We start from the raw sequence: 15,202 nt of genomic DNA, 5'->3' as shown, positions 1-15,202 counted from the left end.
TAACCACAGGGTGAATAGATTCTGCAGTGTGCGGTATTCACTATTCATCTATTTCATATTCTAAGAACAGTTTGTCCAAAATGACTGCTTACATGTGTAAAAGTAATATTGGTTATTCTTCATATAAACAAGCTATAATGCTATGATGGTACTTGAAGTGGCAGTTTTAAAGAGGCTGGAGGTGCTTTCCAGGATATAATTAAGAAAGCAGAAAATTAAGATCATCAAGGAGCTAGATCCCTCATTGCAGGCAAATTCTTTACCATCTGAGCCACAGGGGAAGTCTAATTGATAAATGACAATTGACATTAAGAAGTCCGTTATTAGCATCACCATTATCTGATTGATCAACATTTGTGTGAAGATACTTAGGGAAAAAAACAAACAAAAAAAACAACTACAGCAGGAATCTTATCCCTCATTTCAGAGAATCTGAGTAGATTTCAGGGTGGTTGCCAAATCAAGATATCAGGAAAGCATCTCCAGAGGGACTTTGTAATAATGATTCACCTATAGAATTGATTCAGTTATGCTAATTTTTTCCAGTAACACAATCCTTCCACTAAAATAGGCTATGTGTGTACTAAATTCCTGTAAGTATACCTAGATCTGTTTCAGGAATCTAAATTCTGTAGTATTAATTTATGTGTTCATTCCTGCATCAATACATCAGTCCTATTACTGTAGCATTACCATGTTTAATATATTGTAGTATAAAAACATTTTCAAAAAGATCTTGAATATTTTTAATATCATTTTTATAGACTAACTTTAAGAAAAGCTTACAAGTTTTCTTTAAAAATCTTCAGATTTTTACTGGGTTTATACTGACTAGATTTGAGGTAACTCATATTCTTCTTCATGTTTAGAATCATCATGCATTTATTCAGATATTTTTTGTATCTTTTAGCAATTGTTTTTCATACAAGCCCTACAGTTTGGGAATTTATTGCTGGTTATTATGGAGATTTTATTGCTCTAAAAAAAAAAAATTCCCTGCTCTAGTCCCTGGTGGCTCAGATGGTAAAGCGTCTGCCTAGAATGTGGGAGACCTGGATTCCATCTCTGGGTTGCGAAGATCCCCTGGAGAAGGAAATGGCAACCCTCTCCAGCACTCTTGCCTGGAAAATCCCATGGATGAAGGAGCCTGGTAGGCTACAGTCCACGGGGTCATAAAGAGTCCGACAGGACTGAGCAACTTCACTTTCACTTTCAGCTCTAGGTTGTGGAAACTTTTTTCAATTAGGATTTGTTGGTATTTAGAAAAGGCTATTGTTTTATTTATCTGATGTACAGTCACTTTACTGACCTCTTGTAGGAACAGATTTTTTCACTGCTGGACTTTTTTGTTGACAATCATGACATTTGTAAATAATGAGAATTTGCCTCTTTTCCCCATGGTATTACTAACAATTTTCTTTTTGCCTTATTTCGCTGGCTTTGAAAGTTGCCTGATTTTAATGGGAGCATTTTCAATACTTCATCATTAAGTATATCTTTGTAGGTCTCTAGTAGATTTTCTTTATCAAATCAAGCAAGCTTCATTCTATTACTATTTTCCTGAGAATTTAATTTTTCAAAGTATAGTCAGGATGATTGTAAATCCATTTACTATATATGGTCTTTATAAGTTCTTTTTTAAAAATTTATGAAGATTTTTGTGACTTATTGTGTTTTTAATATTCTAAATGTTTTCATTCAAGTTAAGAAAATGTGAATTGCCTGTTTAACTTTCATGCATAGTTAACGTGATGTGGAGTTATTTAAATCCTACAGTATCTTTTCTTGAGTATTTATGTGTGAGTTCTGTTAAAATTCCACTCTGTAAGTTATACATTTCTCCTTATATTCTCACTAATTTTTTTTTTCCCTTAAACTTTGATGTTGAATTGTTAGGTTCATAAAGATTCATAATCAGAAAAATATTGTTTTTACTTTGAATGGAAGTATCACTCTAGTTTCTCTTGGTAAGCATTTACTTGGTATGTTTTTCATCATCCTTTTATATCCAGTTATTTTGTTTTGATGTGTCTCCCCTAAACAGCATGTCATTAGATATTTTTGCTACTCATTCTGATAGCTGATCTCTTAACATATTAACTTTAGTTGTGATAACAAATATTTGTTATTTTCTACATTGTTTTCTTCCTCATCTATTTCCTATATTCTGCTGGATGTGTTTATTTTGTTTACTGTGCCATTATGTCAGGAGGAGAAGGGGGCAACACGGGACGAGATGGTTGGATGGCATCATGGACTCAATGGACATGAGTCTGAGCAAGCTCTGGGAGAAGGTGAAGGACAGGGAAGCCTGGTGTGCTACAGTCCATGCGGTCGGGAGTTGGACAGACAGGACTGATGGATTGAAAAACAATATGCCATTCTTTTTTCTGTATAGGATTTTGGAAGCAATTTATCCCATTCTTGTCTTCTCTTGCTTGTTCTTAAATTTTAGGAAACTTTTATTTAAAGTTATTTTCTTCTATAATGTCAATCATTCATGTCAGTAACTGCCTTTCCAAACTAATTAAGACAGTTAATATACGCAGATTAATCCTAGCCTCTCAAGTTTTGTGGCTACTGCCTGGATTCTTGTTTATAGATTTTTTTTAAAATTTGCTTTACATTATGACTCAAGTTTTGGTTGAATTTTACCTTACTAATTGTAATGATATTCATAATTTCACAAAACTATTTTTCTATCCGCTTCAGTTATTTCTCTGCTCACTATCACCTTTTATTCCACGTGTTCCTCTTAGTTGAACATATTTTCTGTTTTCTCCTCAAGTGATACTTCAGGACCTTTCTATGGTGGTAAAGTTTCTGAGTCCTTTAGTACATTAAAGTCCCTTAATTTTGCCCCTAAACTCGGTAATAGTTTGGCTAAGCTCAGAAACTGTTAAAAAGAATATCCCTTTAGAGCCTCAAGAGTATTGTTCCATTTTGCTTATTACTTGAGAGATCAAATGAGAAGTCTGACAGCAATCTGAATGTTGTTTCTTTAAAACTATCTTATGTCTTACCTTTCAGAAACTTTTAGGGCCTGTCTGAAGTTTCTTGGAGTTCAGAAATTTCAGGATGTATCTAAATGAGGTCTTAATTTATCTCACATACATGCAGACTTTTTATTGGATTTCTCTATAAGGGACAATAAATATGTAAATTTTACAATAAAAATGTAAATCTGAAGTCATCTTAGAGGCCAGCCAAATGCAAGGAAGATTAAAATTAAATGTTTAATCAAAAGGTACAACACGCACCTAAAATCTACTTCCATGGCTGTAATAGATTTAGATTAACTTACAGCAAAAACTTGAGGTTTTAGAGACTACATAGTGCAAATTTTAGAGACTATATAGTATGAAGTGGATTTGCTTCCCAGGGGACTGGTACACTGATAATTCGGATTCAACAGGACATTTGACCAGGAAAATATTAAGATGGCTGGAAGTAAAGCTAAGTCAAAAAGAACAGGTATAGTGAAGAAACCAAAATACATAGTCTCTTACTTATGGGTGATTCATGTTGATGTTTGGTAGTAACTAACAAAATTCTGTAAACCAATTATCCTTCAATTAAAAATAAATTGAAAAAAAAATACATAGTCTCCAAACATACGGTGACAGTTATTTTCTTCCTCTCAAGTAGCATATTCTCATGATTCTCCCCAATGGCTATTCAATCTGAAAGCTGCTGCTCTGGCCTTTCAGGTGGCTCAGCAACCAGGTAAACTAGGTTTGGGTTGCACAGGGCTCTTCATGTAATTTAGCACAGATCTTGGAGAACTTGTGATACATGGGGATGGGGGGACGGAATACAGGCAATAGGGAGGGGTTGGTGGTATGGAGATGTGGTGGTGGCAATGGTGGACTGGGTTGGCTGCACTGTTAGCTATTCAGGACAAAGTAAACCCTGAAGCATTCCCATATTAAGTACACTAAGTTTCCCCAGTTAATTTCAAAGAACTCCACACAACACCTTCAAAGTCTGAAGTCAGCAGCTGACCTGTAGTTAAAGCTGCAAGGCTCGCAAACTCATCAAAGAAGCCAGAATGAGATGACCTAGATAGGAAATTCTAGCAATTATTCTCCATGAGTCTTTCTCCAATCTAAAATAAACATCTAATATACACAAAGTGGGATTTAGAAACCCACGCTGTAGCAAGCAGGGTATTCTGTCAAACTTTTCATCAAACATCAAGGGAAACTAATGGTCAGGATATATTTTATTTTATTTAATACACAACTCCCAACATTATTCTATTATAATGGGACATGGCTGAACAGGTAGGAGGCAGATTTCCCACTGTGAGTTCTTCTGATGGCTTCTGCAAGAATCATGGAGATGTCAATCACCTGTATTTTGGAGCAATGCTTCATCTTATCCTCCTGAGGTATGGTATTGGTGACTACGACCGCTTCAATGCCTGCACTGTTCATGCGAGTAATGGCTGGGCCAGAAAAGATCCCATGAGTCAAGATCGCATAAACTCTGGTGGCTCCAGCTGAAAGAAGTTTGTCGGCTGCGTCGCAGATTGTACCACAAGTGTCAGCCATGTCATCCACAAGGATAGCCACACGATACTTCACATCTCCCACTAGTACCGTCCCGTCCACTTCACTGGCTTTCTTCCGTTCTTTGTGAATCAAGGCAAAGTCCACATTCAATCTGTCCGCAATGGAGGTCGCTCTCTCAGCTCCACCAGCATCTGGGGAGACTATCGTGCAGCTCCTCCACTCAGAGATACTCTCCTTTATCCACTTCAGGACAGCGGGTTCCGCACACAAATTGTCTACTGGGATATCAAAAAAGCCCTGAATTTGAGAAGCATGTAGGTCCATCGTGATGATACGATCTGCGCCTGCTGTTGACAGCATATCTGCAACAAGTTTGGCGGAGATCGGGGCTCGGCTCTCACCTCTCTTGTCCTGCCGGGCATACGGGAAGCACGGAATAACTGCGGTAACCCGGCCTGCTGAAGCAATCTTGCAGGCATTAATCATGATCAAAAGCTCCATCAAATTGTCATTGATTTCGCCACAGCCACTCTGCACTATGTAGACATCCTCTCCTTGCACACTCTCGCCAATTTCCACGCATGTCTCCTGGTTGCTGAATTTCTTGGTCACTACCTTGCCCAAGTCCAGGCCCAATCGGTCCGCGATTTTCTGGGATAAGTCCTGGTGGGAGCTGCCGCTGAAGATTTTGATATTTGGCTTTTTGGTCAACTGCAGTAGGCCCTTTGCATCCATTGATCACGTCGGCAGCTGAGACAGGAACAAAAGTCAGACTGCAGACTACGCCAGGAGCCACCTCAGGCGCCAGATACTGTGGACACTTAACTAACGGCTTCTGGTTATTACTCTGTGCTTCCGGTCCCGTCAGGCAGCGCGCGACTTTAAACTGCTACCTTACATCTTTAAAAAAAGGTTCCTGCTTGGAACGGACTTCACACTTGTAAACTAAAGAGAATTAAACCTTTTTTCAGTTCGTGAACTTTCCCCCCACCTTCTGTATAGTGCCTGTTTTAGTTTCCAAGGGCAGCTTAAATCTGAGTAAGTGAAAACATAAAAGTTATGTTAGGCAAAAAGCGTAACTTTGAAAAGTTCTGGGATGGAGGAAATATCTAGAATGTGTCCTGAGTTCTTCCAAGCGAGAAAAGGTAAGGAAGAATAAACATATGAAGGAAAAACACTAGAAATCAAGAAAATGACACATTTCCACACACCAGTTGAGCCAAAATTATTATAGGTAATTCCTTCTACTCTAGTGGGATGTTTAAGTGAGGGATTTCATGAGGGAGATTTCGATGTAACCTTTGACTCAATGTATCTTCTAGGTCTCTACTCACTAGAAATATTCTTAAAATATATTGATAACTATTTCTTTCTGTATTAATCCTTTTAGTCAAAATTTCCTGAGGTATTATGTGTGTCGGGTTGTTGCGCCATTTACAGAGTACAAGATGATGAATGACGAATAGTAACTCTCTAGAATTGCTTATAAAAGCAAAATATGGAAACCAATAAATGTCTGTCAATAGCTAAATTATCAGGTAATGTATAGTTGGTACACAGGGCTGCTGCTGTTACAGAGATTGTAATAGTCATGTGAAAGAAATCGTATAGAAGTATCTCCAATGTATTTTTAAATGTGAAAAAAATTCATAAAAATATGCACAGTATGATATTTATGTATTTAAAATTAAGTAATAGAGTCAAAGCATCAAATAATTACGGAAGTCTTTTTAAAAAATTATTTATTTATTTTTGGCTGCCTGGATCTTCCTTGCTGCATACGGGCTTTCTCTCGCTGTGGCCAGCAGGGATAACTCTCTAGTTGTGGGGCACCGGCTTCTCATTGCAGTGGCTTTTCTTGCTGTAGAGACTGCCTCTAGGGCCCTCAGGCTTCAACAGTTGCAGCATGTAGGGTTAGTTACCTTGAGGCAGGTGGAGTCTTCCTGGATCAGTGATCAAACCCGTGTCCCCTTCATTAGCAGGAGGATTATTAGTCATTCGCTGAGCCACTAGGGACATCTTTTTTTTATTATGATTGCCTTTGCAGACAGGAGTAGGTTGATAGTAGTTGGGGTTAGTTATGCACAATTTATTGACATTGTTAATGTGGTATTTGAACCTTCATTGCTTTTATAATTTAAAAAAGACTAAAAAATATACATGATGATTAACATCTTTGCTTGCAAATTTTAAGTACACTGCTTCCAAATGCATTAGGGGTTGGAGTTATGGGCTAAGAAGTGGAGGGGATCATAGATATCAGGAGTTTCAACAACAAACTGTGTCATAAAAATAATGTAGACATTACAGATCAGAAAATTTATCATGTTAATTTTGTGTTTGACATTTGGTTCTGGGATATTTTTATTTCATCTAAAACCAAAATAATTATTTTATAATATTTTGAAATTACTAAATAATTTTTTGAACCTATACCAGCTCATTTCAGTCCACAACCCTTCATTCATGTTCTTTCCTATCACAAAATCCACAGACACACCTATACTATATAATTCTCATCCTCAGCCAAGATTACATACAGTGAATTCTAAAGAAAATTCTGTGGCTTAATTTAGCAGCACTGAAAAGTACTTGCAGCTTCCATTAAAATGATTTTTCTCTTAGTGTTCTCAACGTGTCGCACATTTTTCAGTTTTTAAAGAAAAACAAAACAGGTTTTTAAATAGATTTGTTATTACCCAAACGAAGTGAATGCTAATGTAAACATTAAAAACCGTAGTTGGTTGCATTTTCCTTGAGGTGTTAAGTAGGAGAAATTTTTGTGTTGCTGCTATTTTTGCTCCATGCTCTCGCTCTTGCAACACCTCACACTTTCAGGGATTTATCTAAAATCATAAAATGTTAAAGATGGAAATGACCTTAGAAACCACCAGGTCTAACATCCCAATTCACAGATAGGGAACCAAGGCTCAGAGAAATGAAGCAAGTTGCCTGGGATCTAACAGGTAATTTGAGGCAGATTGTGGATTAGGACTCAGAATCCCTGAATTTCCCAGTAGGACTTTTCTCAGTGTATCATGTCTCGGCTTTTTATTTGAGGTCTGTCAGAATGAACGAAAAGTCAAAAGGTCACATAGAAATTGTTGCACAAAATTTTTACTCTTTTATTGAACATCTACAACAAAGAACAAAACCCCAAAGCTGAGACTGGAAAATCCTTTTACTTTAAAAAATTATTTCCAAAAAGAGATAAGTGATTAGTAATGTTATGGAAATATCTTTATTACTCTGATATTTCTGTTACATGGATCTGCTGTAAGGGGATTTAGCTACTGTTTATTTTAGTCTCTGTAGGTTGAGAAAAACATCTATCTTGTCACTGTTTCAGACCAAAGTTACAGGTAGGAAAAATGCCCATTGAACAACACATTCTATTTAACACATTGTTTCTTAATAAATTACTCTGGAAACAGAAATTATGGTATGGAGAAAATGTCTCTTTCTCCTTCCCAAGGCCAGCATATTTAAATGTCATCTTTACAGATCTGTAAGAATTGCTGTATTTTGAAGGTCTTTTGAGTCAATACCCAGAATATATCTATTAACTTGGTAATAGTTTCTTGCTTTACTGATTATTCTTTTACCCTTCACAATTCCAACACAAATAATTCAAAGAGAGCCCTGATACAGCTTGATCAGCTAAGGAGAAAAGCAGTTCAGTCAGTTCTTTCAGAAAGTGGAGAAAAAGGGTTGTTGTATTTTAAATAAAATAAATGCTTTCACTAAACACGCTTGCAGTTGACAAAATGCTAGATGTTTAGGTGGCAATTATAGTTCTTTGATAAACTGTCAAATCTTGTCACAACACACGTTACAAACAAGGACAGATTTAGATGTCCTTTATGACAGCTTTGTGTAGGTTGAGAATGTTTGGCAGTTAGTTTCAAAAAGTAACATATTTTTCTTTCCAGCAGTTATCTGCTTGTTTATTAGGAAGAGTTTCTTTGTGCCTTTAATCTTCCTCATTTGACTCACAGTTCCAGATCATTATTGTAACATTACCTTACCTCTTCTATTTTGTTCAAAATAATCATCTACAATACTTTGAGAAAACTATTTCCCACAGAGCTTTATATTGGTAGAAATGCTTTAAAGTTTGTTTTGTGATTGTTTATAAGTAAAGTTTACTACTGTGTGTGTTTACTGAGCTTTTAGTTGGAAATCTGTCATTTTATACAATAGATGTGAAGATGGTGATTAGGTAAGTAAATATGAGTGAAACAAATAGAAGAAAAAGACAAAAATTTTGTTATTCAGAAATGTGACTTTAATTTTGAGTATTGTATTAGACTTGTGATGGTATTTTTTAAACACATTTTGGAATTAAAAAACTTTCTAGTGAACTTAAAAATCTTAGTATGAAAAAATAACCTTGGAATAATAATGAGGTTAGGTGTGCTGCAATGACAGATGAGGCAATATATGGAGAAGTTCCATAACTAGTTAATTTCAATAAATGTATCTCTCTAAATATTTATGTGAAATATTTTTAAGTATTTTAAGGAAGCTATTGATAATAGATCTTTCCCTTCTCATGTAGAATATTAGTTTCCTGAAATTAGTAAAAAGATACTTATGTTAATTTGACAAAATGCAAGTTCCATTTATGCTATTCAACCAATTTTATAGACTGTTTTTCCCTTCCATTGTGATCATTTAATCTTCATAATAAACATTAAGACCAGTTGCCCATTCACATAAGAATATATTGAATGTCGTATGGTTTGACATGGTTCAGTGATTCTCCAATTTTATGGGCAGCAGGATCACCAGTAGGGAGTGTGAGATTCCAGAGCCTCATCCCTAGAGTTACTGATCAGTCGGTCCCCCGAGTGGAGCCTCAGACTTCCTGTTTCTTACAAGACACCAGGTAATGCTGATGCTGCCGTTCTGGTGACCACACTTTTGAGAACCACTAGTTTGCATCATTAACATTATTTCACCATTTAGGAAGATAAAAGGTACTAGTTGATTTACTTTGCTTCTGCTCATTTCACTAGCCCTTGTAAGTTTGGCATATTTTATTTTGCTTTTAGATCTTTTCATGTTCTTTTGTACATATGAATATTTCTTTCAAATATCACATAATCCTTTATGAACTGTATATATATACATGCATATGTATATATATTTATATCCTTCAAGTTAAAATACTTATAATATGTTCCAGAAATACTTTAGCAAATACATGTAAGATGTGCATTCTTATTTGGGGTGTTCAAAAAATCCATTAGATATTTGAACAACTAAAAACTAATTAACACTTATTAGCACTGAAGAACTGAATGAAACTAAGAGGCTCTCCTGTTTATTATCCCATTTCCCCTCCTTGAGTATCATAAGGTATTCATCACTGAGAAAGTCTTTTCGTCAAACCCTGAAAAGCACATGTCCAAGATGATCCTACGTACTGTACAGAGTAAATACTTGCTAATTTGATCTGACGTTACCACTTGGGAGGAAACCATTGTTCAGACTCTTTCCAAGTTACATTGGTTCAACTAACAATTTTTCAACTTTACAATGTAGTGAAAGAAATAGCTTTCATTATAAACTGAAGTTGGATTTTGATCTTTTCCTGGGCTAGCAATATATGGTACAGTACTCTCTAGAGATGCTAGGAGAGGTGGCAGCTGCAGCTCCTAGCTTTTCCTCTTTTAAATTACCCTATTAAATGACAATAAGTTATTGTAATTTTTCCATAGAAATCTATCCTCAGATATGTATTTTTACATTTTTAAGGTATTTCCAAGCACTTCATTTTATATGATTTAAATGGTATCATGGGAAATTGTATTTTCTGTTACATAGTAATATATTTGATAGTCTAAATTTTGTGTCCATTCTTAAAAAATTTATTTGTGACTTTTAAAAGTTTCTATGTAAGCCATATATCATCTGGGAATAAATAAAAATATAGCTCTTCATTCTATTCCTTGTACTTTCCCTCCTTCTTTCCTTGTGGTGCTAGCTAGACCTCTAATGTCAAGTTGACTAGAAGTGGTGATAAGTGGGCATTCTTGCCTTATTTCTAATTTTAAAAGGGAAATTTTTAAATATTTTACCATTATGTATGATGTTTGTATGTTTTATGTAAGAAATACTCTATAAAGTTAAATCCATTCTATTATTAGTTTTTTGAACATTTCTACTATTTTTTTAATCAAGAAAGAGACTTGGATTACACCAAGTGCTTTTTTCTGCTTCTTTCATGATTGTTACGATTTTTCGTAGTTATCCTCTTAATATGGTAAATTACAATGATTTCTTTTCTAATGTTAAACAGATCTTACATTCATAGGATAAACCCAATTCAATCATGACATATTGTCCTTTTTATATATTAGTTGATTCAGTTAGCCAATATTTTATTTAGAATATTTTCTTGTACCTTTATGAGAGAATTTAGACCATAATTCTAGGTTAATTTCTAGGTTAAGAAAGCAAGATTATGCTAGCTATGTATGAGTTGGAGAGCATTTCATCTTTTCCTATTCTATGGAAAAATTGTATAAATTGTGACATTAGGTGGAACTGCACCAGAAGATATTTACTACTTATTCAGTTTTTCTAGTGGTTATCAGTTACATTTAGGTTATAGATTATTATTTATGTACATATTTCCATGTTTTGGTCAGTTTTCTTAAGTTTATTTTTCTGCAAAATTTCCTATTTTATCTAAATTTTCAAATTTATTGACAGTACTTCCCACAGTACCCTTTTACTGTATGTATATCTGCAGCATATTTAATATGATTACCTTTGTCATTTCTGGTATTAGATTTTGAAACTATTCTTTTTCTTTTTGATCAGTTTCACCAGAAATCTGTTAATTTTATTATTTATTTATTTGACTGTGTTGGGTCTTCCTTGCTGCATGGGCTTCACTGAAGTAAAAAAATGTGCTCTGTGTGATTTAAGTCCTTTTAAATTTGCCAAAACTTTTCTTATGTTCGTAGGTGGTCGCTTTTCCTAAGTATTTCTTGTCTGCTAGAAAAAGTACATACTCTTGAGTGCTATATACATACACACACATTAGATCAGGTCTGTTTGTGATGTTATTTTTATTTTCTGTATCTTTACTGATTTTTTTTAAAAATTTTAAAAAAATTTTTTTAATTTTAAAAATTTTATCAAATACTGAGAGGAATATGTTAAAATTTCCACAGGGATTATTGCTATATATCTCTCTGTCCTTGTGTTTCTCTTTTTTAATTTCTCTGTATTTTGAGGCTTGTTATTTACAAATTTAAGTTGCTGTAACTTTTTGATGAATTGAGATATCATTTTAAAGTAAATACTTTTTTTTTCTAGTAATGCCTTTTGGCTTAAATTCTAATTTGTCTGGTGTTAATATAGTCATGTTAGTAATCTTAATAAGTTTGGTTGATTTTCTTATTTTCCTTCTTTCCTCCCTCCCCTTTTTTACTTCTGCAATCACATTAATATTATTATTGTATATAATCAACGTTCATTTACATATAACTGGTGGCGCTAGTGGTAAAGAACCCACCTGCCAGTGCAAGAGATGCAAGAGACTCTGATTTGATCCCTGGGTCAGGAAAATCCCCTGGAGAAAGGAATGCAACCTACTCCAGTATTTTTGCCTGGAGAATCTCATGAATAGAGAAGTCTGGCACAGTCCATAGGTTTGCATAGAGATGGACACGACTGAAGGGACTTAGCACGCATGCAAACTGTGTATATGTAACTAAATGTATCTACTCTTTTTGCTCTTATTTTTACATTTTAAGCCTTTCATTTGGGGTCATTTGCATCTGCTTGAAAAATATCCTTATAGATTTTCAAGATACTGCTGTTGAAAAACTTTGGCTTGGAGTTTAGAACTCAGTCTCCTTTAATGCTATTCCTTTAAAACTAATACATTTATTTCTCCTCCAGATGCTTTTTGATTTTCCTTCCTCCATCCCTCCCTTCTTTCCTTCCTTTCTCTATTTCCTTCTTTCTTTCCTTTTCCTTTTATTTCTTTCTGATGCACAGTCACTATTATATGTCTAGGTGTGGATTTTTGTAAAGTAATTACTTTCTTGATATTCATTTGGTTTCTTGAATCTACAGGTTGGTGTTTTTCCATCAGTTGTGAGTTGTTTTTTAATTGCTTCTTCAAATATTGCTTCTGTCTAATTCTCTTTCCTCTCACTGGAATTCTGATGAAACTCAAAATATATCTCCATTCTATTTTCCATGAACTTCTGTTTCAGTTTCTTTCAAAAAATTTGCACGTGTGCATTGTATTCTGCTTCTCTTCTGCCCTGTCTTCCAGCTTACTCATTCTCTTTTCATATTTGTGTGTGTGTTAGTCGTTTAGTAGTGTCTGAATCTTTGCAACCTCATGGTATGGGGCCCGCTAGACTCCTCTGTCAATGGAATTCCCCAGGCAAGAATACTGGAGCGGGTTGCCATTTCTTTCCAGGGGATCTTCCCAACCCAGGGATCGAACCTGGGTCTCCTACAATGCAGGCAGATTCTTTATCATCTCTTTTCATATGGGTCTGTTATTTTATAAACCAGTTCATTGAGTTATTTAAACAACTTCATTTTTTAGAACAGTTTAACCTTACAACAAAGTTGAGAGCAAGATACAGAGATTTCTCATGTACCCCCTGCCCTCACACACATATAGCCTCCCTTATTATCAACATCACTCACCAATATGGTACATTTTTATTTTTACCAAGGGTGAACCTACGTTGTGACAGACTTTATTTTTCTGGGCTCCAAAATCACTGCAGATGGTGACTGCAGCCATGAAATTAAAAGACGCTTACTCCTTGGAAGGAAAGTTATGAACAACCTAGATAGCATATTAAAAAGCAGAGACATTACTTTGCCAACAAAGGTCCGTCTGGTCAAGGCTATGGTTTTTCCAGTGGTCATGTATGGATGTGAGAGTTGGACTGTGAAGAATGCTGAGCATCGAAAAATTGATGCTTTTGAACTGTGGTGTTGGAGAAGACTCTTGAGAGTCCCTTGGACTGCAAGGAGATCCAACCAGTCCATCATAAAGGAAATCAGTCCTGAATATTCATTGGAAGGATTGATGCTGAAACTGAAACTCCAATTCTTTGGCCACCTGATAAGAAGAGCTGACTTATTGGAAAAGACCCTGATGCTGGGAAAGACTGAAGACAGGAGGAGAAGGGGATGATAGAGGATGAGATGGTTGGATGGCATCACTGACTCAATGGACATGAGTTTGAGTAAATTCCGGGAGTTGGTGATGGACAAAGAAGCCCGGCATGCTGCAGTCCATGGGATCACAAAGGCTCAGATGCAACTGAGTGGCTGAACTGAACTGAACTGAAAATTTTCAACTCCTTTGTTAAATATCAAGGAGTGTGATTTCTGGATTGTATAGTAAGAGTATATTTAGTTTTGTGAGAAAAATGACAATCTGTCTTCCAAAGTGGCTGTACCATTTTGTATTCCCACCAACAATGTATGAACGTTTGCGTTGCACCACATTCTCACCATTAGTAGGTGCTGTCGGTGTTCTAGATTTTGGCCATTCTAGTAGATGTGTATAACTGTTGAGTTTTTTATTTTAATTATTGCATTTTTCATTTGAAGACATTTGTTTAGTCCTTTTAAAGTTCTCCTGGGGCAGTTTTTAGAGTTCATTGCTCTCTGAACATTTCTTCAAACTTGTTCTTATTTCAAGCTATTTTGGGGGGGAGGTGGAAACTTGGGTTGGTTATAGCCTAGTTAAGTGTATTTTTATTTTTCCTATTTATTTATTTAAGTATAGTTGATTTACAGTATTCTGTTAGTTTCAGGAGTACAGAATAATAGTTTTTTTTTTCAGACTGCATTTCATTATACATTCTTATGAGATATTGAACGTAACTCCCTGTATTATAGAATTAACCCTTGTTGTTTATCTATTTTTATGTCTAGAAATTTGTATCTGTTAATCTCATACTTCTAATTTGCCCCTCCCCACCTCCCTCTCACCTTTGGTAACCATAGGTTTGTTTTCCATTTCTATGAGTCTGGTTTTGTATATAGATTTATTTGTGTTATTTTTTATACTTCAGATATAAATGATATCATATTATAGTATTTGTCTTTCTCTAACTTTATTTGCTATGGTAATTCCTAGATCCATCAGTCTATTTAAAAAAAAAAACATAATACAATAGCTGTTTTGTAAGATGCATCTAGTAATTTCAGTATCTGAAGTTTTTGAAATCTGTATCTGCTGTCTGTTTTTCTTGTTCATGCTTGCTTTTTTCCTTTGTGCTTGTTTATACTTAGCTGTGTACCATTATGGCATATGAAATTTTATTTGAGGAAATTCTTTGAGGCCTAGAATGAAATTTTTTTCTTCTAGAGAGAAATTGCTTCTGACTCCTGTATGGAGTTGCTGTTAGCCTGGGACTACCTTAAGTTTCCCTGGACTGTCAAGCTGATATAACCCTAGGCTGCAGAACTATGCAAGGGTAGCCTAAGTTCACAGTTTCTCATGGATCCAGACCTCCCAGCCCCTTCACCTCTGTTTCTTAACACTGTTTTTCTCTGCTGTGTGCTATGCTCAGCAACAAACCACCCTTCCCTCCTATAGATCGTGGGGGTAGGTTTACCTGTGGTTCATCATCATTCTGATCATAGAAAGCTTTGGGGCCCCCAATTTAATGAGTCGA

General features: G+C 35.4%; 1 protein-coding gene across 1 annotated transcript; it reads right to left on the bottom strand.

The window, feature by feature from the left end:
• Window positions 1-4,207: 4,207 nt before the first annotated feature.
• PRPS1L1 (phosphoribosyl pyrophosphate synthetase 1 like 1) lies at window positions 4,208-5,379 on the bottom strand. Its single transcript, XM_020901462.2, has one exon. The coding sequence runs from the start codon at window positions 5,250-5,252 to the stop codon at window positions 4,263-4,265; it is 990 nt and encodes a 329-aa protein (XP_020757121.1). The 5' UTR covers window positions 5,253-5,379; the 3' UTR covers window positions 4,208-4,262.
• Between the last annotated feature and the right edge of the window lie 9,823 nt (window positions 5,380-15,202).

This window comes from Odocoileus virginianus, chromosome 1 (assembly GCF_023699985.2).
Source record: "Odocoileus virginianus isolate 20LAN1187 ecotype Illinois chromosome 1, Ovbor_1.2, whole genome shotgun sequence".
NCBI lineage: Eukaryota > Metazoa > Chordata > Mammalia > Artiodactyla > Cervidae > Odocoileus > Odocoileus virginianus.
This window is presented reverse-complemented; position numbering and strand designations above follow the sequence as displayed.

Excerpts from the sequence above, each read along its gene's own strand:
- PRPS1L1 (XM_020901462.2), bottom strand. The coding sequence starts at position 5,252 with ATGGATGCAAAGGGCCTACTGCAGTTGACCAAAAAGCCAAATATCAAA.